Source organism: Nerophis lumbriciformis, linkage group LG26, assembly GCF_033978685.3.
Source record: "Nerophis lumbriciformis linkage group LG26, RoL_Nlum_v2.1, whole genome shotgun sequence".
Classification (NCBI taxonomy): Eukaryota; Metazoa; Chordata; class Actinopteri; order Syngnathiformes; family Syngnathidae; genus Nerophis; species Nerophis lumbriciformis.
In genome coordinates, this window is record NC_084573.2 from 4,340,001 (window position 1) to 4,363,797 (window position 23,797).

The 23,797-nt window shown below is 41.7% G+C and overlaps 1 protein-coding gene across 1 annotated transcript in view; it reads right to left on the reverse strand.

Moving 5' to 3' along the window:
• psen1 (presenilin 1) overlaps nucleotides 1–23,797 on the reverse strand; it is a 54,065-nt gene that overhangs the window by 21,666 nt on the left and 8,602 nt on the right. The window contains exon 3 of the mRNA XM_061987636.2: nucleotides 7,855–8,189. Coding sequence (XP_061843620.2) covers nucleotides 7,855–8,189 — 335 coding nt within the window. The remainder of the gene's footprint in view (nucleotides 1–7,854; nucleotides 8,190–23,797) is intronic.

Here is a 23,797-nt window from a genome sequence, read left to right on the forward strand (position 1 = left end):
ATTGCCAATTTTATGCCAACAACAGGCGCAATATATTGTATATATGTTATAGACATAATATAATATATCTGTATATATAATAGGGATGTCCCGATCCGATATCGCATGCCGATATTTGCCAAAAATTGCGTATCGGCAAGGCATGGGAAAATGCCGATCCAGATCCAGTTTTTAAAAAAACTCCGGTCCGTGTTTTCCAACGCACCGATTTAAATAATACATTCCACTTTTCTGCTGCTCCCTAATTTCCGTTCCGCATTTTCCAGCACACCTTCAACACATCCACAGGTCTGTGGATTCTCACGCAGTTGCTTTTAGCTGCTGGCATTACACGACAGGCTCTTCTCACTCTTTCCTGTGTCTCCCTCTCACAGACAGCAAGTGCACCTTCTTACACACGTCACATACTGTCCCGTCATACGTCACATACTGTCACGACATACGTCACATACGTATACGTCCTCCCCGAGCAGAGAGGTAGCAGCATGGCTAACGTTAGCTGTGATGCTAGCGCAGCCGTGCGAGCAACGCTCCCTCTAAGGTGCTCGCCTGTGCAATTGCGCACTGTTTAAGCGTCCTCTGCGCATAGCAATTACAGGTAAAAGCCAGTAAATTAGAATATTTTGAAAAACTTGATTTATTTCAGTAATTGCATTCAAAAGGTGTAACTTGTACATTATATTTATTCATTGCACACAGACTGATGCATTCAAATGTTTATTTCATTTAATTTTGATGATTTGAAGTGGCAACAAATGAAAATCCAAAATTCCGTGTGTCACAAAATTAGAATATTACTTAAGGCTAATACAAAAAAGGGATTTTTAGAAATGTTGGCCAACTGAAAAGTATGAAAATGAAAAATATGAGCATGTACAATACTCAATACTTGGTTGGAGCTCCTTTTGCCTCAATTACTGTGTTAATGCGGCGTGGCATGGAGTCGATGAGTTTCTGGCACTGCTCAGGTGTTATGAGAGCCCAGGTTGCTCTGATAGTGGCCTTCAACTCTTCTGCGTTTTTGGGTCTGGCATTCTGCATCTTCCTTTTCACAATACCCCACAGATTTTCTATGGGACTAAGGTCAGGGGAGTTGGCGGGCCAATTTAGAACAGAAATACCATGGTCCGTAAACCAGGCACGGGTAGATTTTGCGCTGTGTGCAGGCGCCAAGTCCTGTTGGAACTTGAAATCTCCATCTCCATAGAGCAGGTCAGCAGCAGGAAGCATGAAGTGCTCTAAAACTTGCTGGTAGACGGCTGCGTTGACCCTGGATCTCAGGAAACAGAGTGGACCGACACCAGCAGAAGACATGGCACCCCAAACCATCACTGATGGTGGAAACTTTACACTAGACTTCAGGCAACGTGGATCCTGTGCCTTTCCTGTCTTCCTCCAGACTCTGGGACCTCGATTTCCAAAGGAAATGCAAAATTTGCATGGTTGGGTGATGGTTTGGGGTGCCATGTCATCTGCTGGTGTCGGTCCACTCTGTTTCCTGAGATCCAGGGTCAACGCAGCCGTCTACCAGCAAGTTTTAGAGCACTTCATGCTTCCTGCTGCTGACCTGCTCTATGGAGATGGAGATTTCAAGTTCCAACAGGACTTGGCGCCTGCACACAGCGCAAAATCTACCCGTGCCTGGTTTACGGACCATGGTATTTCTGTTCTAAATTGGCCCGCCAACTCCCCTGACCTTAGCCCCATAGAAAATCTGTGGGGTATTGTGAAAAGGAAGATGCAGAATGCCAGACCCAAAAACGCAGAAGAGTTGAAGGCCACTATCAGAGCAACCTGGGCTCTCATAACACCTGAGCAGTGCCAGAAACTCATCGACTCCATGCCACGCCGCATTAACGCAGTAATTGAGGCAAAAGGAGCTCCAACCAAGTATTGAGTATTGTACATGCTCATATTTTTCATTTTCATACATTTCAGTTGGCCAACATTTCTAAAAATCCCTTTTTTGTATTAGCCTTAAGTAATATTCTAATTTTGTGACACACGGAATTTTGGATTTTCATTTGTTGCCACTTCAAATCATCAAAATTAAATGAAATAAACATTTGAATGCATCAGTCTGTGTGCAATGAATAAATATAATGTACAAGTTACACCTTTTGAATGCAATTACTGAAATAAATCAAGTTTTTCAAAATATTCTAATTTACTGGCTTTTACCTGTATATGCCACGCACAAAATCAAATGAAAAAATAAGCGCAAAACAATTTTCGACACACGGACACGACAGAGAAAACAGTTTTCGTCATCATTGTTCAAATATTGTGACGTCTGTCGAGACGCTTATCTCCATTCGGTGCCACACGCCCACACCATCAAAATGCCGAGGCAAACATTTCCACATCAACACTGTATGAAAAAATCAGTGATTTTTTTAGTTGTGATTTCCTTCTCTGCATGAAAGTTTAAAAGTAGCATATATTAATGCAGTATGAAGAAGAATGTTTTAATGTAGACATGCAAGCCTTGAAAGAAAATTTTGAAAATCAAGACTACATTTCCTGCAAATGGGTGCATTTCTACCCTATATTTTAACTTTAGATTTATTCTCATATCAAACTCTTTTGGCTGTCTTTTTGACACTTACATCCGGCGCCCTGGATGATAAATAATGTAAATAATTCAATGTGATTATCTTGTGTGATGACTGTATTATGATGATAGTATATATCTGATAGTATATATCTGTATCATGAATCAATTTAAGTGGACCCCGACTTAAACAAGTGGAAAAACTTATTGGGGTGTTACCATTTAGTGGTCAATTGTACGGAATATGTACTTCACTGTGCAACCTACTAATAAAAGTCTCAATCAATCAATCAAAACACATAGAATCATCATACTGCTGTGATTATATGCATCAAGTGTTCGTTCAAGGCTAAGGCAAAAATATCGAGATATATATTGTGTATCGCAATATGGCCTTAAAATATCGCAATATTAAAAAAAGGCCATATCGCCCAGCCCTAGTTCAATGATGCCATTTCTGTTTGTCATGTATAATTTTGTCTATTTTGTGTTTATCCTTGAATAAACAGGTCAGTTTCTTGTTACCAACCATTGTGTATTATTCAAACTCCCCTAATTCAGCTGGCTAGTTGTTATCAAGAGTACTAAAACCCTTTTCAACATGATTCTGACAACTAAGTAGGCTAAATAACTTTAAACTTTAATACATGCTCGGATAGGCCAGTATCAGTCAGTATCGGTATCGGTCAGTATTGGTATCGGATCGGAAGTGCAAAAACCTGGATCGGGACATCCCTAATATATAATATACTGTACACATATTATGTATATATTCGTATATATGTTATATTTTATATCGCTATATTTAGTCTATTTATACCTGCATTATCCTTACACTTTCCATCATTGTAACTGAGCTACTGTGTTGAACAATTTCCCTTGTGGATCATTAAAGTTTGTCTAAGTCTAAGTCTAGTTTCAACATTTCCTGCGTGCACACACGTCTCAGTGTTTTGCGTTTTGTCGCGGACATGGAGTGACAGAAGTAAAGAGATTCTAAAGACAGGTACAGTCTACAACGCAGGTGTCAAACTCGAGGCCCAAGGGGCCAGGTGTGGCCCGCCACTTCATTTTATTTGGCCCTCGAAAGCCTGGAAATAATATGTATCAATAAACTTTTCTTACTAAATGTATTCTTTATTTCTATTTTGGGAGAAAAAAAATACCGTATTTTTCGGATTATAAATCGCAGTTTTTTTCATAGTTTAAGGGTGCGACTTATATGTATGAAATTAACACATTATCGTAAAATATCAAATAATATTCGAGGAAGAAGATTTCATGGGATTTAGCGATTAGGAGTGACAGATTGTTTGGTAAACGTATAGCATGTTCTATATGTTATAGTTATTTGAATGACTCTTACCATAATATGTTACGTTAACATACCATTTGGTTATTTATGCCTCATATAACGTACACTTATTCAGCCTGTTTATTTATTTTAAATTGCCTTTCAAATGTCTATTCTTGCTGTTGGATTTTATCAAATAAATTTCCCCAAAAAATGCGACTTATATATGTTTTTTTCCTTCTTTATTATGCATTTTCGGCCGGTGCGATTCATAATCCGAAAAATACGGTATATGTACTTCATGTAATCGCAGATGTTAACTTGAATATTGTCTAATTATGCAAAAATATATGATCAAACATTCCAACCATTTTTTAAATATAAATAAATACTAATAATGATTTGAAATTGTGAAATTTACTGTGGTTTTTACTGCATTTTTCTCTAAATAAAAAAAAAACGGTACTTTTTTTACTGTAATAAACTGTGGTGGCGTTTTGGCATTTACAGTAATATTTATAAATGGTTGATTTATATAGGATAGTAATAATAAATTAATAAATAATAATAAAATGTATATACTAGCCCAGGGGTCGGCAACCCAAAATGTTGAAGGAGCCATATTGGACCAAAAATACAAAAACAAATCTGTCTGGAGCCGCAAAAAATTAAAATCCATACTACATACAGATAGTGTGTCATGAGATATAAATTGAATTAAGAGGACTTGTCCAGGGTGTACCCCGCCTTCCGCCCGATTGTAGCTGAGATAGGCTCCAGCACCCCCCGCGACCCCAAAAGGGAATAAGCGGTAGGAAATGGATGGATGGATGGAAGAGGACTTATAGGAAACTAAATGACCTCAAATATAGCTACAAATGAGGCATAATGATGCAATATGTACATATAGCTAGCCTAAATAGCATATTAGCATCGAGTAGCTTGCAGTCATGCAGTGACCAAATATGTCTGATTAGCATTCCACACAAGTCAATAACATCAACAAAACTCACCTTTCATGCACAACATTAAGTTTGGTGGACAAAATGAGACAGGAAAAAAAGTGGCATAAAACACGTCCTAGAAAGTCGGAGAAAGTTAAACATGTAAACAAACTACGGTGAGTTCAAGGACCACCAAAATTAGTAGGACAAAACGGCGCTCGCCAAATACTCGAATCAGTGAAGCATGTTTAATATAAACAGTGTGCTTTGTAAAAATTAAGGAGGTTTGTGTCATGTTTGTCCTCCTACAGAAACAATATTAAAACAAAAAATAGATATTTTTCCCCCTCATCTTTTTCCATCTTTCATACATTTTTGAAAAAGCTCCAGAGAGCCACTAGGGCGGCGCTAAAGAGCCACGGGTTGCCGACCCCTGTACTAGCCTATATAAATCAACCATTTATAAATAAACAATAGGCTAAATTAACCTCTTCAATGTTTACAGTAATACCTTGAAAAATCTACCGTTGTCGATTTGCGGAAAAAACAACAACAACAAAAAAACTGGACGCTCAGGTGCTAAAATTTTACTGTAAAATTGCATTTTTTTAAAAATTTACAGAAAAAAAACTAATGTAAATTTACAGTAAATGTTTGGCAACTGAGCTGCCTTTTTTTTTAAACCATAAAAACAGCAGTACTGTTTTTCCATTTACAGTAATATAAACAACATTTTGAGGTGAAATTATTGCAACTTACCAATTTTTTTTTACATTTTATTGTTTTAAAAAATATACTAATAAAATGCACAAAAAATTGTGTAATAATAGTTTTCACTGGGGCCAAACATAACTGCGATGTGGCCCTCTGTGAAAACGACTTTTGGCACCTCTGGTCTACAATACCAAGGCCAGCAACACCCGTGTGCCGACGGACGAAGACATTTTCGAAAGCGGTCTGTGTTTGGTAGCGCCTGCACAGTTTGTATTAAAATTATTAGAAGGACACGCGTGTTGCTGGCATTGCTTTTTCTTTAAGTACACTTTTTGCCGTGCACCTCTTTATTTTTGTTTTATGAAGTTTTTTTGGAGAGTGCGTGTTTTTCCTGTATTTTGTACCACAGTCGACAATAAATGTAAATTGTTTGCTTGTTGATGCTTTTATTAGGGCCCGCATGGAGTCCTTATGCAATGGGACATAAGGACCTATTGTATTTGTAAGGTTTTATTCTTTATTCTTTTTCTTCCGCCGCCTCTTTGAGCACTAATTTGACCCACTTAACATGCTTCAAAACTCACCATATTTGACCCACACATCAGGACCTGCGAAAATTGTCTTTTAATAAAAAAAACGAACCGCAAAAATCAAAATTGCGCTCAAGCGCCCCCTAGGAAAAAAAAAAACGACTGCCTGTAACTCCCACTAGGAAGGTCGGAGAGACATGAAACAAACACCTCTATGTAGGTCTGACTTAGACCTAGTTTTCATAATTGTATATCCTCGGGCAAAAATCAACAGGAAGTTGGCAATTCCCCCTTCAAGACAAAAAAGTACTAAAAACAGTCACTTTTGCCTCTTTGAGCTGTAATTTGACCCCCTTAACATGCTTCAAAACTCACCAAACTGAACGCACACATCAGAACTGGCAAAAATTGTGATCTAATAAAAAAACCTAACCCCAAATTTAAAAATTGCGCTCTAGAGCAATTTTTGAATAAAACGGAGAAAAAACTGCTCCTCGGAAGAAAAAAAATGACAAAACTGCCTGTAACTCCCACTGGGAAGGTCGGAGAGACATGAAACAAAATCCTCTCCGTAGGTCTCACTTAGACCTACATTTCATAAATTGACAACCCCCAGCAAAAATCTACAAGAAGCTTGCTATTCCCCCTTCAACACAACATTTTTGTAAAAACCGGTCACCTTTCTTCAAACATTATCTCCTCTGAGCGTGTTTGTTGTTTCGGCTTCAAACTAACATAGGAAAGGGATTGAACCCTTTTGATTAAAAGTTATCGAAAGAGTTTTAATACCGGCTCCGGTTTTGATTTTATAACCCTTCAAAGAGCCGCTGCGCTGATGCTGCTGTATTTTCAAGAAGGCTGCTTAAAAGCAGGAAGCACCAGCGTGCCCACACAATGCAGACAAGGTAGGTACACTACACAAAAGTATTGGGACACTTATGACGAAAACTGAACAAAAGTATTGGGACACTTAGGACTAGCACCTGCCAAATACGCGGGCCCGACCAATGCTGCTTGCAGCTTTAATTTGTTTCTGTATTGTGTAGTTATAATTATATGCTTTTACTTGTAATTGTATTGAGTTTGTGGACCCCAGGAAGACTAGTGGGTTGTTGTGGCAATCAGCAAATGGGGATCCTTTATAAAAATCATATCAACAGCAGAAATAGATGCTAGATTTCTTGCCAGTCCTTTTTCATTAAACAAAAATAATGACTAAAACACCCTGATGATTATCTTGTGTGATGACTGCATTATGATGATAGTATATATGATAGTATATATCTGTATCATGAATCAATTTAAGTGGACCCCGACTTAAACAAGTTGAAAAACGTATTCGGGTGTTACCATTTAGTGGTCAATTGTACGGAATATGTACTTCACTGTGCAACCTACTAATAAAAGTCTCAATCAATCAATCAAAAAAGAATAGGAAAGAAAAACATTTTCAACAAAGTACATTGTACAATAAGCGATTGAAAAATATAGAGCAAAACTATATTATTTGAAAAAAAGTTTATATGTTAATGTTATAATTAATTGCAATTTTGTTTTAAATGTGTGTATACATTTGTTTTGACTTTTTAAAGTAAATATATGCATCATAGCAAATAATGTGATGATATCATACTGACCACGCCCCCACCGCCAAAGGTATCTTAGGGGAAACCCTGTTAGTATTTAGTATCAGGTGCAAGAAAAGATAAATACTGATATTAATATAAAACATTCATGACTTTTATGACACGACGCGTCATCTCCATCTTGTGGCGCTGGAGATGTACCGCGTTTAAGGTGAAAAATGTAAACACTCACAGTCTCTGGCCGTCTTTCTGCGTGTAGAAGCTGACGGACTTGATGGTCGCCACGACGACCACCATGCAGAGCGTGACGGGCACGAAAAGCATGATGACGTGCTTGGCGCCGTATTTCAGCGTCAGCTCCTCCTCCTCGTCGTCCTCCTCTGCTTCCACCACACGAGCGGGCCTGCTCGACGGCGCCTGGCCATTCTGCTCCGGACCGCTCGCACCCCCCGCCCCGACCCCGTCACCTCCTCCGGAACCCGGGGCCCTCCTGGACCGAGCGCTGGTCATACCGGCCCCTTGGTGCTGCTGAGGGTGCTCTGGGGCGCCGTTGGCCTCCTGTTGGTCCTGTCCACAAAAGAGCAGCGCAAAAAGAAGGCATTCAATAATCTCTCAGGGCGAGCATTCCACTCGCATATGCGCCGAGCAGTAGATTGCGCGAGTAGAGGAAATGACAAAAGGAAGAAAACGTGCGAGGTACGGTTGTACGATGCACCAGTACTAGTATAGTACCGCGATACTAATGAATCATATTCGGTACTATACCGCCTCATATTCGGTACTATACCTGGCGTGTCGTCACATTGCTGGTTTTACGAGTAGAGGAGCATGTTCGGCAAGGCACACACACGGAGTCCTTACAAGCAGACACAGTGTGTAGACAGAAAAGGGAGAATGGACGCATTGTGGTCTAAAACCTAAATATAAAGGTGAAGTTATAACACTTTATTAAGAGAAAAATGATACAATTAATACATTTTTCAAATTGAGACTCACTGACTTTGGCTCATTTTCTGTGACGAACATATATCAGAATACATATTTAATGACCGCACACCATACACCCCCCCCTACACATTTATATTACATATAAGATGTCTAATAGAAGTGTGGAAATTGATGTTCTGTGTACCACACGCACGCACTAAACGGACAGTTAATATTTAAACATTTAACATGTGACATTTCTAACAATTTTGAACAGAAATAGTTAATGCACATTCAGATGAATTCTTCAAAATTACAATTAAAACATTTTGGCCGGGGGCCGGGCTGTATATATGCGCACTAGAGATGCGCGGATAGGCAATTATTTCATCCGCAACCGCATCACAAAAGTCGTCAACCATCCGCCATCCACCCGTTTCTAACATTTAATCAAAACCGCACCCGCCCGCCATCCGCCCGTTGTTATATATCTAATATAGACGATGCAAGGCATTAGTGAGGTTATAAAGCTTTTGCCTGTTAAAGAAAGGAGACTGATCCAATGCAGCACAGACATTCAATGCGTGCCACGCTGTCACGGCCCAGACGCACACCAGTGCGCAATCATCTGGGAGCCGCGCTGAGCGCACCTCCAAGCGCGTGGAGGTGCGATGTCCCTCGCACACGCGGCGGCTCCACCCGGGCTCGCGCCCGAGGCTTCAGCGTGCACCGCGGCGGCCATCCTACTCGTCGCGGCTCTCGCTGCCGGCGACGGCCGGGTATATGGGCCCGACGCTCCAGCGCCATCTATTTTCAGGGCTAGTTGATTCGGCAGGTGGGTTGTTACACACTCCTTAGCGGGTTCCGACTTCCATGGCCACCGTCCTGCTGTCTATATCAACCAACACCTTTTCTGGGGTCTGATGAGTGTCGGCATCGTGCGCCTTAACCCGGCGTTCGGTTCATTCCGCAGCGCCAGTTCTGCTTACCAAAAGTGGCCCACTCGGCTCACCAGGGTGAGCCCCACCCCTTTCGTGAGCGCACTGCGCGCGGAGTGACCCCTGTTACGCGGCCCCGGCAACGGGGGTGGCGGGCAGGTAAGCTGCGCGGGCGGTGCGCGCGGAGTGACCCCTGTTACGAGCCACCGGCCACGGGGGTGGCGGGCAGGTAAACTGCTTACCTGCTGCGCGTGACGCCGGCCGCGGCGAAGGCGGACGAGGCGGGGTGTCGGTGCGGTGGGCGCGGTGGTGACCCTGGACGTGCGTCGGGCCCTTCTCGCGGATCACCTCAGCTACGGCTCCCGGTGGGGCCCTCTCGGGGGAAGGGGCCTCGGTCCCGGACCCCGGCGAGGCGTCCCTTCTCCGCTCCGTAAAAGTGTCCATCTCTTTTTTTCTTTTCTTCTTCTGTTGTGGCATATGCTGCAGGTGCCTGCTCGTTTTTCGTATGTGGGTAACAACATTTAACTATGTATATATATTTCCCAATTGGTTTAACTGCCACCCGCCTGAATCTATTTAAAATCTAATTTTTTTTATTTCAACCGCCCGACCCGACCCGCGGATAAAATCAAATGTTTTTTTATTTCAACCGCCCGACCCGCGGATAATCCGCGGACTCCGCGGTTGTGTCCGCAAACCGCGCTTCTCTAATGCACACTAATTGACTGAATGAGCACGCACTTGGCGCGATGATGTCATGTTATCCATGGAAAAATGCATTTTTAGAGAATATGATTTGCCTGAGCGGCTAGGAGACCCCGAGAGTAACAAGCGGTTGCCTTGTTGCCTTTCCATTAAGAACAATAAACTAGTTTTTAGTATAAGTTTGCTGGTTTCAAGAAATGTAATGCCGAGCGCATATCATTATGTCAAGATAATGGCACTAGCATGTACTTCATTTAAGAATATTTTTCAACATATTGAGCAAAAAGGTCTCTTTTTTTCTTCTACCAAGAAAAGTGCACTTATTATTAGTGAGAATATACTTATTTTAAGGTATTTTTGGGTTCATTGAGGTTAGCTAATTAGGGCCCGCATGGCCCATTGTATAAGGACTCCCAAAGGGAGTCCTTATGCAATGGGACATAAGGACCTATTGAATTTGTAAGGTTTTATTATTATTATACCGGCCGCCTCTTTGAGCACTAATTTGACCCACTTAACATGCTTCAAAACTCACCATATTTGACCCACACATCAGGACCTGCGAAAATTGTCTTTTAATGAAAAAACCAAACCCCAAAACTCAAAATTGCGCTCTAGCGCTCCCTAGGAAAAAAAAAAAACTAGACTGCCTGTAACTCCCACTAGGAAGGTCGGAAAGACATGAAACAAAATTCTCTATGTAGGTCTGACTTAGACCTAGATTTCATAATTGTACATCCTTGGGCAGAAATCAACAGGAAGTTGGCAATTCCCCCTTCAAGACAGAAAAGTACTAAAAACAGTCACTTTTGCCTCTTTGAGCTGTAATTTGACCCTCTTAACATGCTTCAAAACTCACCGAACTGAACACACACATCAGGACTGGCAAAAATTGCGATCTAATAAAAAAACCTAAACCCAAATCTCAAAATTGCGTAGCGCAATTTTTGAATAAAACGCTGAAAAAACTGCTCCTCGGAAGAAAAAAATGACAAAACTGCCTGTAACTCCCACTGGGAAGGTCGGAGAGACATGAAACAAAAACCTCTATGTAGGTCTCACTTAGACCTACATTTCATAGATTGACAACCCCCAGCAAAAATCAACAGGAAGTTTGCTATTCCCCCTTCAAAACAAATTTTTTGTAAAAACTGGTCACCTTCCTTCAAAAACTATCTCCTCTGAGCGCGTTTGTCGTTTCGGCTTCAAACTAACACAGGAGAGAGATTGAACCCTTGTGTATAAAAGTACAGAACAGCGTTTTTCTAACTGCTCCGGTTTTGATTTTATGACCCTTCAAAGAACCGCTGCACTGAAGCTGCTGCGCTGCTGTTTTTTAAGATGGCTGCTTAAAAGCAGGAAGCACCAGCGTGCCCACACAATGCAGACAAGGTAGGTACACTAGACAAAAGTATTGGGACACTTATGACTACCACCGGACAAAAGTATTGGGACACTTAGGACTACCACTGGAAAAAAGTATTGGGACACCTACACTGGACAAATGTATTGGGACACTTAGAACTACAACTTGACAAAAGTATTGGGACATGTACTACTAAAACTGGACAAAAGTATTGGGACACTTAGGACTAGCACCTGCCAAATACGAGGGCCCGACCAACGCTGCTTGCAGCTTTAATTTTACTTGTTTTGGAAAGTCTTGACAAGCCAAATTTTCTTGTTCTATTGGCAGATAATTTTGCTTAGTTCAAATAAAATACCCCTCATTTTTGTATTTTTTTCCCTTGTTTTTGAACACTGACTTTTTGCAGTGCAGCCAGGCATTTAAAAAATACACCTAGAAATGAGCGATAATCAATCTTCACCTTGACATCACTTTCGTCACTTGATTGACATTCACGGCACCCGAGGGTCTTGTGAGTTAACGCTGGCTGCTGCCAGATCAGTATTAAGAAAAAATTACCGACAGGAAGACGAGAAACACTTTTTTTTATATTTCAACAGACACTCGCGCCGTACCTGCCGTCAAAACTCTAAAGACAGTTCCTGCGCTGCTTCATCCTGCCTGCGCTAACAAAATATGAGTATCAGAACGCTAGTGTGCACGAGCCAGCAAGCTACAGAGTATGTATTTCTTGTAAAGTGTAAAAATGGAAGCTGGACAAATAAGATGGCAAAAAGCAACCATTTTCATGTGGTATTGGACAGAAAGGAAGACTTTTTTTCTCCTCCATTTTCAAAATGTGGACGTTATCAGCACTACTGCCTGCATTTGACCCATCACCCTTGATCACCCCCTGGGAGGTGAGGGGAGCAGTGGGCAGCAGCGGTGGCCGCGCCCGGGAATCATTTTTGGTGATTTAACCCCCAATTCCAACCCTTGATGCTGAGTGACAAGCAGGGAGGTAATGGGTCCCATTTTTATAGTCTTTGGTATGACTCGGCCGGGGTTTGAACCCACAACCTACCGATCTCAGGGCGGACACTCTAACCACTAGGCCACTGAGTCGGTGATGGATGGCTGAGTAGCGCTTTATAGCAGCAGGCCGACCTCCAGGGCCCCAACTCCCCCCCGCTGTTGCGAGTTGTGATTACATGTAACTTGTTTATGTGTGCTATGGCAAATGAGTTTGTTTCCCTTGGACTCAGTCTGGACACCCTCCCGAGGGTCCAGCCTTTGACTGATATTTTTTTTACTCTTCCCCCCCTTTCTCAATATCACCTTTTTCCCACCTTTTTTAAGGAGCGCCGTAAGTGGCTGATCCGTTGGCAGTCCCGTCTTGTCTCCCTGTAAACGTAGGTCTGCTCTTAGTGGGACTGTGCCGAAAATGTTATTTCAGTTCTTATGTGTCTTGTACATGTTAAAGAATGGACAATAATAAAGCATCCTGAATCCTGATATATGAATGAGGTAGATCAGGTTCAGGTTACACTGACGGTGGCGGTATAAGAAAAAACTATAACACTCTTACTAATAATGCGCCACACTGTGAACCCACACCAAACAAGAATGACAAACACATTTCGGGAGAACATCTGCACAGTAACACAACATAAACACAACAGCACTAATACCCAGAATCCTATGCAGCCCTAACTCTTCCGGGATACATTATACACCCCCGCTACCAAACCCCGCCCACCTCAACCGACACACAGGGGGGGTGGGTAGCATAATTTAGCCCGGAAGAGTCAGGGCTGCATGGGATTCTGGGTGTTTGTTCTGTTGTGTTTATGTGTGTTTAAGGTGCAGATGTTCTCCCGAAATGTGTTTGTTATTCTTGTTTGGTTTTGGTTCAAAGTGTGGCGCATTATTAGTAAGAGTGTTAAAGTTGTTTTATATGACCACCGTCAGTGTAACCTGTGTGGCTGTTGACAAAGTATGCCTTGCTGTCACGTACGTGTGTAAGCAGAAAATGTATATTGTATAACAAGTATTGGGCCGGCACGCTGTTAATACAGATTGTAGAGAGCGCCAAATGTTGTACCATCATGGCACGCCCTTATTATAGCTATAAGGGTGAAAATCGGTGAATATTAATCCCGGGAGTTTTCTGCGAGAGGCACTGAAATCCGGAAGTCTCACGGGAAAATTGGGGGGTTAAGCAAGTAAGCTGCTGAGCCGCATCAGAGTGATCAAAGAGCCGCATGCGGCTCCGGAGCCGCGGGTTGCCGACCCCTGCACTATGGACTGGACTCTCACACTATTATGTTAGATTCACTATGGACTGGACTCTCAATATTATGCTAGATCCACTATGGACTGGACTCTCACACTATTATGTTAGATCCAAAATGGACTGGACTCTCAATATTATGCTAGATCCACTATGGACTGGACTCTCACACTATTATGGTAGATCCACTATGGACTGGACTCTCACTATTTCAGTTCTTATGTGTCTTGTACATGTTAAAGAATGGACAATAATAAAGCATCCTGAATCCTGATATATGAACGAGGTAGATCCCCTCCAATTGGTTCATTGAAAAGTAGCTGGCCTGCAGAGAAAGTGTGGCCACCCCTGGTCTATACTATGTAATAATATATCATTATATGGGGGGGGGGATTGCTTGGCGTTCATGCCTGTCTGGTACGCAGGTAGCATGTGTGCACACATGGAGAAGCAACTAACAATTTGCAGTCATGTTGCATACCTGCCAACTTTTGAAATCAGAAAAACCTAGTAGCCAGGGTGCAGGGGCCGCAGGCCCCGGTAGGTCCACGACAAAGTCCTGGTGGGGGGTTCAGGCTTCGCCCCCCGACCCAAAATGATTATTAGCATTCAGACAGGTTAAAATGTTGCTAAAACCATCACCTTTCTATCAGTCACAGTGACTTTTCAAAACAAAAATATTACAGCAAAAATCATATGGGTTGATTGACATGTTTATTCTGTAAGCTAACTTCAATAGTTTGAAATTATTTTGACAGTTAATGCCAGTTATCCTGTCAACCTTTCACAAGACTTCAATTTGTTAATTGAAAGTATAAACAGTATAAACACTTTTTACAGTAAACAAATGGTAAAACAGTACTGAACAATTCCATTAAAAAAAAAATTGGTGTCATTAACTTTCTGTCCAAGCTTGTATAATCTACTGCCTTGTTCAATTGTAAAAAATATTCTGTGCCTAAAATTCACATTTCTATCACAATTATCATACTGTAAACATGGTAAGCTAACTTCATTAAAATTAATAGTCCTGTCAATAGCATGGAATTACAATTCAAATGTAGTTTTTTTGTAAGCCTTTCAAAAGAATTCAAAATATGAAAAATTAATGAAAATTAATTTAAGCCATCAGACACTTGAAAAGTGGCACATCACATCTCTAATGTAATCATTTGAACTTTTCAACAGAAATAGCACTGCAAAAATATTAAGGACATACTTCTGTATTTTGGTAGTTATGCTGTCAACATTTAACAAGATTTCTTCAACTTGGACTTGAAAGCATAAATAGTATAAACACTTTGAACAGTATAACAGTACTAAACAATTCCAATAGATAACATTGGTGTCATTACCTTTTTGTGGCTAAAATCCGAAAAACGTTGAAAGTTTTCCACTTGTATCGCTAGCAACGGCATTAGACTTGTGTTCTTTTGTCCCAACGTGGTCTTTTACATCGCTAATTCCTCCGTGTCCGATCGAAAAATCTTGTCTGCACAAGGTGCAATTCGCGTAGTTTTCACCCTTTTTGGAACGGATAATTATTCCCGGATAGGCTTTTGAATATTCTTCACGGAATGACTGCAGTTTTCTTTTCGGTTTAAGACTCGTTTGCTTTTTTTCTCCGGCTGATTCAATGATCGTTCGCTCGTTTGGAAACAATGGCAACAGGTGCCTCGTGCTTGGCAGCGGTGCTATAAATCCTCGCGCATTTAAAAAATATATTTTTTTTTTAATTAATGAAAAACCGTATTTTTTATCACTGCAACCGTAACCCGGAATAGGTTGATGAAAACCGTACTAATTACGGGAAAACCGGAGTAGTTGGCAGGTATGATGTTGGTGTTATGATAGGATATACATTGTGATAGTGAATGTTTGCAGTAGGCATTACTGTGTTTATATGTATGACTGCACGTGTGTGTTATGTTTTTCAATGTTAATAACAAAAATGTTATTTAAGCAGAGGTGGGTAGTAACGCGCTACATTTACTCCGTTACATCTACTTGAGTAACTTTTGGGATAAATTGTACTTCTAAGAGTAGTTTTAATGCAACATACTTTTACTTGAGTATATTTATAGAGAAGAAACGCTACTTTTACTCCGCTACTTTTATCTACATTCAGCTCGCTACTCGCTACTAATTTTTATCGATCTGTTAATGCACGCTTTGTTTGTTTTGGTCTGTCATAGTGCCTGCGTTTCAACAAATACAGTCACTGGTGACGTTCACTCCGTTCCACCAATCAGATGCAGTCACTGGTGACGTTGAACCAATCAAACGGAGCCAGGCGGTCACATGACCTGACTTAAACAAGTGTAAAAACTTATTGGGGTGTTACCAATCAGTGGTCAATTGTACGGAATATATACTGTACTGTGCAATCTACTAATAAAAGTTTCAATCAATCAATCAAAAGTGTGAAAGAAAAAAGACCCTTTTGTATTTCAACCGTACATCTCGTCAAAAGCCTAAAGACTGACTGCACAGTTCCTGTCTTCACAATAAAAGTGCCGCTCCATCGCGCCTGCGCTTTCAAAACAAGAGTCTCCGAAAGCCAGCGCACACAAGCTAGCAAGCTACGGAGTTTACGCCAATGTATTTCTTGTAAAGTGTATAAAAACGAACATGGAATCTGGACGAATAAGAAGCCAAAAACCAACCACTTTCATGTGGTATTAGACAGAAAGGAGGAACTGTTTTTCTCCTCCATTTGAAAACGTGGACGTTATCACTACTGTCTGATTACAATCAATGCAAGTCATCAGAATCAGGTAATACACCAACTTATATTCTTGTCTTCATGAAAGAAAGGAATCTATATGTGTTAAACATGCTTGTATATTCATTAAAACACCTTTAACATGTAAACAAAAACGGCAAAATAAATAAATATAAATTATATACTGTATATATCAATGTATGTATTAATATATATATGTGTGTGTATATATATATATATATATATATATATATATATATATATATATATATATATGTGTGTGTGTGTGTGTGTGTGTGTGTGTGTATATGTTACTCATCAGTTACTCAGTACTTGAGTAGTTTTTTCACAACATACTTTTTACTTTTACTCAAGTAAATATTTGGGTGACTACTCCTTACTTTTACTTGAGTAATAAATCTCTAAAGTAACAGTACTCTTACTTGAGTACAATTTCTGGCTACTCTACCCACCTCTGTATTTAAGACATTTCATACTACTACTAAATGTTTGGCAAGCCACGCCCGTTCACTTGACCACACCGCTGCGTCGGCCCGTCCCTCGAGTTAGTTCATGAAGACTCTGGTTGTGTAATTAATTGTCCCTGCAACGAGCGGATATGTTGTGTACGTCTTGCAGGTTATGGCCCTTTTCTCCTGGGTGGTCTACAAATGCAAAATAGCTGCTGAGGTCTCTAATCAGCACTAAGTCCAAAAAACCCCATTGGCCTTAATTAAAGGGGCACGTGGTTCCATTACTATTAGTGGTGTACCAGAACATATGAGTGAATATGAATAAAAATTGCTCGCTGATCCGAGAAAATGCGCTTGGCCTTGTTACTCGCCGTTGTCTGGTACACAAACACCAAAGAACGACTAACAAATTGCAAACAGAATATGCGTACATTCGATGCTAGCTAATGCTATCATCAGCTGACTGCTCCCCTCACCTCCCAGGGGGTGAACAAGGGTGATGGGTCAAATGCAGAGGACACATTTCACCACACTTAGTGTGTGTGTGTGTGACAATCATTGGTACTTTAACTTTTTTTTAATGCTGTTTGGCAAGACCCGTGTCATGTGACTTCAAACTTGACACCTCATTGGCTGCTTCTGAGACAGGATCGATCGCTTCAGTCTTAATTCGCCAGGAGTGAGTCTTGCTTTTTGAAGCAGCAAATTTTTTGACACTGAATTTTTTTTTACACTGAGTTTTTAAACACACACATTTTGCTAAAAATAAATGTTCCCAATTAAATACGGTCTCCTGCTGACCCCACTATGGACTGGACTCTCACTATTATGTTAGATCCACTATGGACTGGACTCTCACAATATTATGCTAGATCCACTATGGACTGGACTCTCACACTATAATGTTAGATCCACTATGGACTGGACTCTCTCTATTATGTTAGATCCACTATGGACTGGACTCTCACACTATTATGCTCGATCCACTATGGACTAGAGTCACTAGACTCTCACACTATTATGTTAGATCCACTATGGACTGGACTCTCTCTATTATGTTAGATCCACTATGGACTGGACTGTCACACTATTATGCTCGATCCACTATGGACTAGAGTCACTAGACTCTCACACTATTATGTTAGATCCACTATGGACTGGACTCTCACACTATTATGTTAGATCCACTGTGGACTGGACTCTCACAATATTATGTTAAATCCACTATGGACTGGACTCTCACACTATTATGTTAGATCCACTGTGGACTGGACTCTCACACTATTATGTTAGATCCACTATGGACTGGACTCTCACACTATTATGTTAGATCCACTATGGACTGGACTTCCACAATATTATGTTAGATCCACTATGGACTAGACTCTCACACTATTATGTTAGATCCACTATGGACTAGACTCTCACAATATTATGTTAGCTCCACTATGGACTGGACTCTCACACTATTATGCTAGATCCACTATGGACTTGACTCTCACAATATTATGTTAGATCCACTATGGACTGGACTCTCACACTATTATGCTAGATCCACTATGGACTTGACTCTCACAATATTATGTTAGATCCACTATGGACTGGACTCTCACACTATTATGTTAGATCCACTATGGACTGGACTCTCACAATATTATGCTAGATCCACTATGGACTGGACTCTCACACTATTATGTTAGATCCACTGTGGACTGGACTCTCACAATATTATGCTAGATCCACTCGACGTCCAGTGTACCGGTCGCCCAGAGGGAGAGGGGTCCCCACATCTGCGGTCCCCTCCAAAGTTTGTCATTGTTATCCCATTGGGTTGAGTTTTTCCTTGCCCTGATGTGGGATCTGAACAGAGGATGTCGTTGTGACTTGTGCAGCCTTTTGAGACCCTTGTGATTTAGGGCTATGTAAGTAGACATTGATTGATTGATTGATTGATTGAAATTGTCCGCATACCGTATTTTCCGCACTATAAGGCGCACCTAAAAACCACAAATTTTCTCAAAAGCTGACAGTGCGCCTTATAACCCGGTGCGCTTTATATATGGATTAATATTAAGATTCATTTTCATAAAGTTTCGGTCTCGCAACTACGGTAAACAGCCGCCATCTTTTTTCCCCGTAGAAGAGGAAGTGCTTCTTCTTCTACGCAAGCAACCGCCAAGGTAAGCACCCGCCCCCATAGAACAGGAAGCGCTTCTTCTTCTACTGTAAGCAACCACCCGCCCGCGTAGAAGAAGAAGCGCGCGGATATTACCGTACGTTTCATTTCCTTTGTGTGTTTACATCTGTAAAGACCACAAAATGGCTCCTACTAAGCGACAGGGATCCGGTTCATGAAAAGACGCAATCTCTCCATCCGCACACGGACTACTATTTCACAGCAACTGCCTAAAGACTTTCAAGAAAAGCTGGCTACTTTCCGTGCATATTGTAAAAACAACATAGCTGAAAAAAAGATCCGGCCAGAGAACATTATCAACATGGACGAGGTTCCACTGACTTTTGATATTCCTGTGAACCGCACTGTGGATACAACGGGAGCACGTACGGTGAATATTCGCACCACAGGGAATGAGAAGTCATCCTTCACTGTGGTTCTAGCTTGCCATGCTAATGGCCAGAAACTTCCACCCATGGAGATATTCAAAAGGAAGACCTTGCCAAAAGAGACCTTTCCAGCCGGCGTCATCATAAAAGCTAACTCGAAGGGATGGATGAAGAAAAGATGAGCGAGTGGTTAAGGTAAGTTTACGCGAAGAGGCCGGGTGGCTTTTTTCACGCAGCTCCGTCCATGTTGATATACGACTCCGTGCGCGCCCACATCACGCTGGTTTTTAATATATTATTAAAGTTTGACTGACCTATCTGACTGTTTTTTTGACATTCCTTTAGCGCAGTTAGATGCGGCTTATAACACGGGGCGTCTTATAGGTGGACAAAGTTTTGAAATATGCCGTTCATTGAAGGCGCGGCTTATAACCCAGGGCGCCGTATGGTGCGGAAAATACGGTAATTTGATGTAAAAAAAAAATTCAGTTCACAAAATTCAGACGCAAAAAAACATTAATTCAGTGTCAAAAAAAAACTGGTAGCAAACAGCTGCTTTAACAGCTGTGCAACCTCCTGATGTAGTTTTTTTAATCAACGCCACAAGATGGCAGTAGCTGCATTTGAAGTATCATGGGCGGCTTTATTTACCTCTGCATGCCCTCTCAAAATGTCAGTATGGCTCAGCCGGTTGCTTGCCATCAACTCAGCATTGTTAATGCTGACTGAGCAGTTTACTGCTAAGCGCCATTACAACATTAGTTCTGCTGCTACAACATGCTTAAATAATAATACATGTTAAAACAGCTATTTAGTGTGTAAGAAGTGACACATGGTGAGGAACTATGTTGTCAGCTGGAGCTACAGGCATGACCAGACATGATGAAGCCTTTTGCTGAAAGCTTTGCACTGCATAACTTATCTGTGTGTGTGTGTGTGTGTGTGTGTGTGTGTGTTCTTGTACTTCTACCCTTCTTGAGACACCAATAAGGAAACGTAGCTTCCATATGAGGAGGTGTGAACAAGTGATGACATAAATCACGGTCCCAATAACATTACATCTAGGGGTGTAACGGTACGTGTATTTGTATTGAACCGTTTCGGTACGGGGTGTTCGGTTCGGTTCGGAGGTGTACCGAACGAGTTTCCACACGAACATATAAAGTAGCAGCTAAAGTCTTAACAAGCTGCTCCGCTTCCTTCTGCCTGTCTCTGTCAGCACTCTACACAGCACCCAGCATTGTCCCACCCACACAACCATCTGATTGGTTACAAACAGAGCGGTAGCAGCCAATCAGCAGTGCGTATTCAGAGCGCATGTAGTCAGTGCTTAGCGTTTAGCTGCGGACTCTCCCCAAATTATAATTAACACCTCCCAGTCAACTACTAGTAACATCACTATGAGCCTGTTGACATTCTAGAAACAAAAAAAGGCAGCTTCAGCTCGATCGCAGTCCTGACTTGAGGTGAAGGCTAATTCGCTTTTAGCGTAACGTTAGCTCATTTTGCGGTGTGTGTGTGTTACGGACAGCAAAGCCCTGTCTGTCTGTTATTTCACTTGACCTTTTTCTGTGTTGATTGAGCTGTGTTGAAGCAGCAAAAAGGGACATTAGGTTACCGTATTTTCCGCACCATTAGCCGCACCTAAAAACCACAAATTTACTCAAAAGCTGACAGTGCGGCTTTTAACCCGGTGCGCTTTATATATGGATAAATATTAAGATTCATTTTCATAAAGTTTCGTTCTCGCAACTTCGGTAAACAGCCGCCATCTTTTTTCCCGGTAGAGCAGGAAGCGCTTCTTCTTCTACGCAAGCAACCGCCAAGGTAAGCACCCGCCCCCATAGAACAGGAAGCGCTTCTGTAAGCAACCACCCGCCCCCGGAAGAAGAAGAAGCGCGCGGTGCATGCTGGGATATGTGACGTTACATTTCCATTTGTGTGTTTATGTAAAGACCCCAAAATGGCTCCTATTAAGTGTGTTGTCTGTCTAATTATAAATAATGCAGACGAGGCGTGTTAACTGAGTTCTCAACGTTTACTCACAGCGTGCTCATAACCACATTCTAACTCCCAGCATACAACAACGCTTCTCAGGGCTACCGCGCATGCTCGTAACTATCGTTGCATGCTGGGTAGTGTAGTTGTTATATTTGCTAGCTCATAACATCACAGTAAGAGACACGCTTACGCGCTTAATTCAATACTCGCCGTCATTCCGGGTGGATTGACAAAAGACCTCCAGCCGCTAGATATTGGTGTCAACAGGGCATTCGAAGCTAGACTGCTAACTGCGTGGGAACAATGGATGACAGAAGGCGAACACACCTTCACTAAGACAGGGAGGCAGCGCCAGACGACGCCAACATCTGCCAGTGGATCGTAAATGCCTGGGCAGATATTTCGGTCACAACTGTGGTCCGAGCTTTCCGGAAGGCAGGATTCACAGAACTGCTGGATAACAGTGACACTGACTCCGATTACTTCGACGAGACGGAGCCGGCCATTTTGGATCTCACATTTGCCCAACTTTTCACTTCGGACACCGAAGACGAAGGATTTACGAATGAAGAATAACTTCAGAAAGTGAGCGCTATGTTTATTTTGTGTGTTGTGACATTAACGTTCGAGCAACATTATGTTGCTATTGCTCTGCACTATTTTGAATTTTACTATGTTTGTGATTGCACATTTGCGTACATTTTGGGAGTGAACAGAGTTGTTAGAACGCTGGTTTTTAATATATTATTAAAGTTTGACTGACCTATCTGACTGTTTTTTTGACATTCCCTTTAGCGCAGCGTAGGCGCGGCTTATAGTCCGGGGCGGCTTATTGGTGGACAAAGTTATGAAATATGCCATTCATTGAAGGTGCGGCTAATAATCCGGTGCGCCTTATAGTGCGGAAAATACGGTAAGTGAAGAGTTTCTGTCTCTGATAGTTGATATAATGATGTAACCCGCAGACGTGAGCACATCACCCCTATTTTAGCGTCCCTTCACTGGCTCCCTGTGCGTTATCGAATCAATTTTAAACTCCTTTTATTTGTTTTTAAATGTCTAAACAACCTCGCGCCAACCTATCTCTCCGACCTCCTTCAGCCTTACTGCCCCACCCGATCCTTAAGATCAGCCGATCAGCTGCTGTTGACGGTCCCTGACACAAGGCTGAAGCTTAGAGGTGACAGAGCTTTCGCCGTTGCTGCTCCCAAGCTCTGGAACGACCTACCTCTGAGTGTTAGACAAGCCTCCTCTCTTCCTGTTTTTAAATCTCTCTTAAAAACATACTTTTATTCCATGGCTTTTAACACTGAGTGATATCCATCCTGCAATGGCGCCCCATAATACACCTGCTGTGAACCTGTTTTTATGTTTTTATTTATTCTATTTTATTTATTTATTTTTTATCGTGTTCTGTTTGTATTGTGTTGTGTTTGCTCGGTACTCGTTTTATCTTTTAACCTGTCCATTGTACAGCACTTTGGCTACCCCTGTGGTAAATTTTAAATGTGCTTTATAAATAAAGTTGATTTGATTTGATTTGAACTGCATCATTAAGCCTACATGAACTCCATGGTGTTCAGGGATGAATAGTCCCTCCTATTGCTATTTTACTATTTTTTCAGCTATAGTTACATTAATCATTAGTAATGGAGCAGCCAAGTTTTGAATGGCAGGGTCCCTGCTATCACATGTTGATAAAAATATAACATTTACATAATAAAAATCAACTACAGGCTTCCCAAATGCAGTAATAAATTAAGCATGATGAGTTGACTTGAAACTGTTTAATGTTGCACTTTTTATATGTAGAAGAAAAGTTTTGTCATTTTATTTAATCTGAGCAACAACTTGAGGCAGTTTAATGTTGATTAACGTGGGCAGAATGATTATAGTGTTCCCAATGTTACAAGGGATGTCCATACAAATGTGCTGACTTTGTGATCCATCCATCTTCTTCCGCTTATCCGAGGTCGGGTCGCGGGGGCAGCAGCCTAAGCAGGGAAGCCCAGACTTCCCTCTCCCCAGCCACTTCGTCCAGCTCCTCCCGGGGGATCCCGAGGCGTTCCCAGGCCAGCCGGGAGACATAGTCTTCCCAACGTGTCCTGGGTCTTCCCCGTGGCCTCCTACCGGTCGGACGTGCCCTGAACACCTCCCGAGGGAGGCGATCGGGTGGCATCCTGACCAGATGCCCGAACCA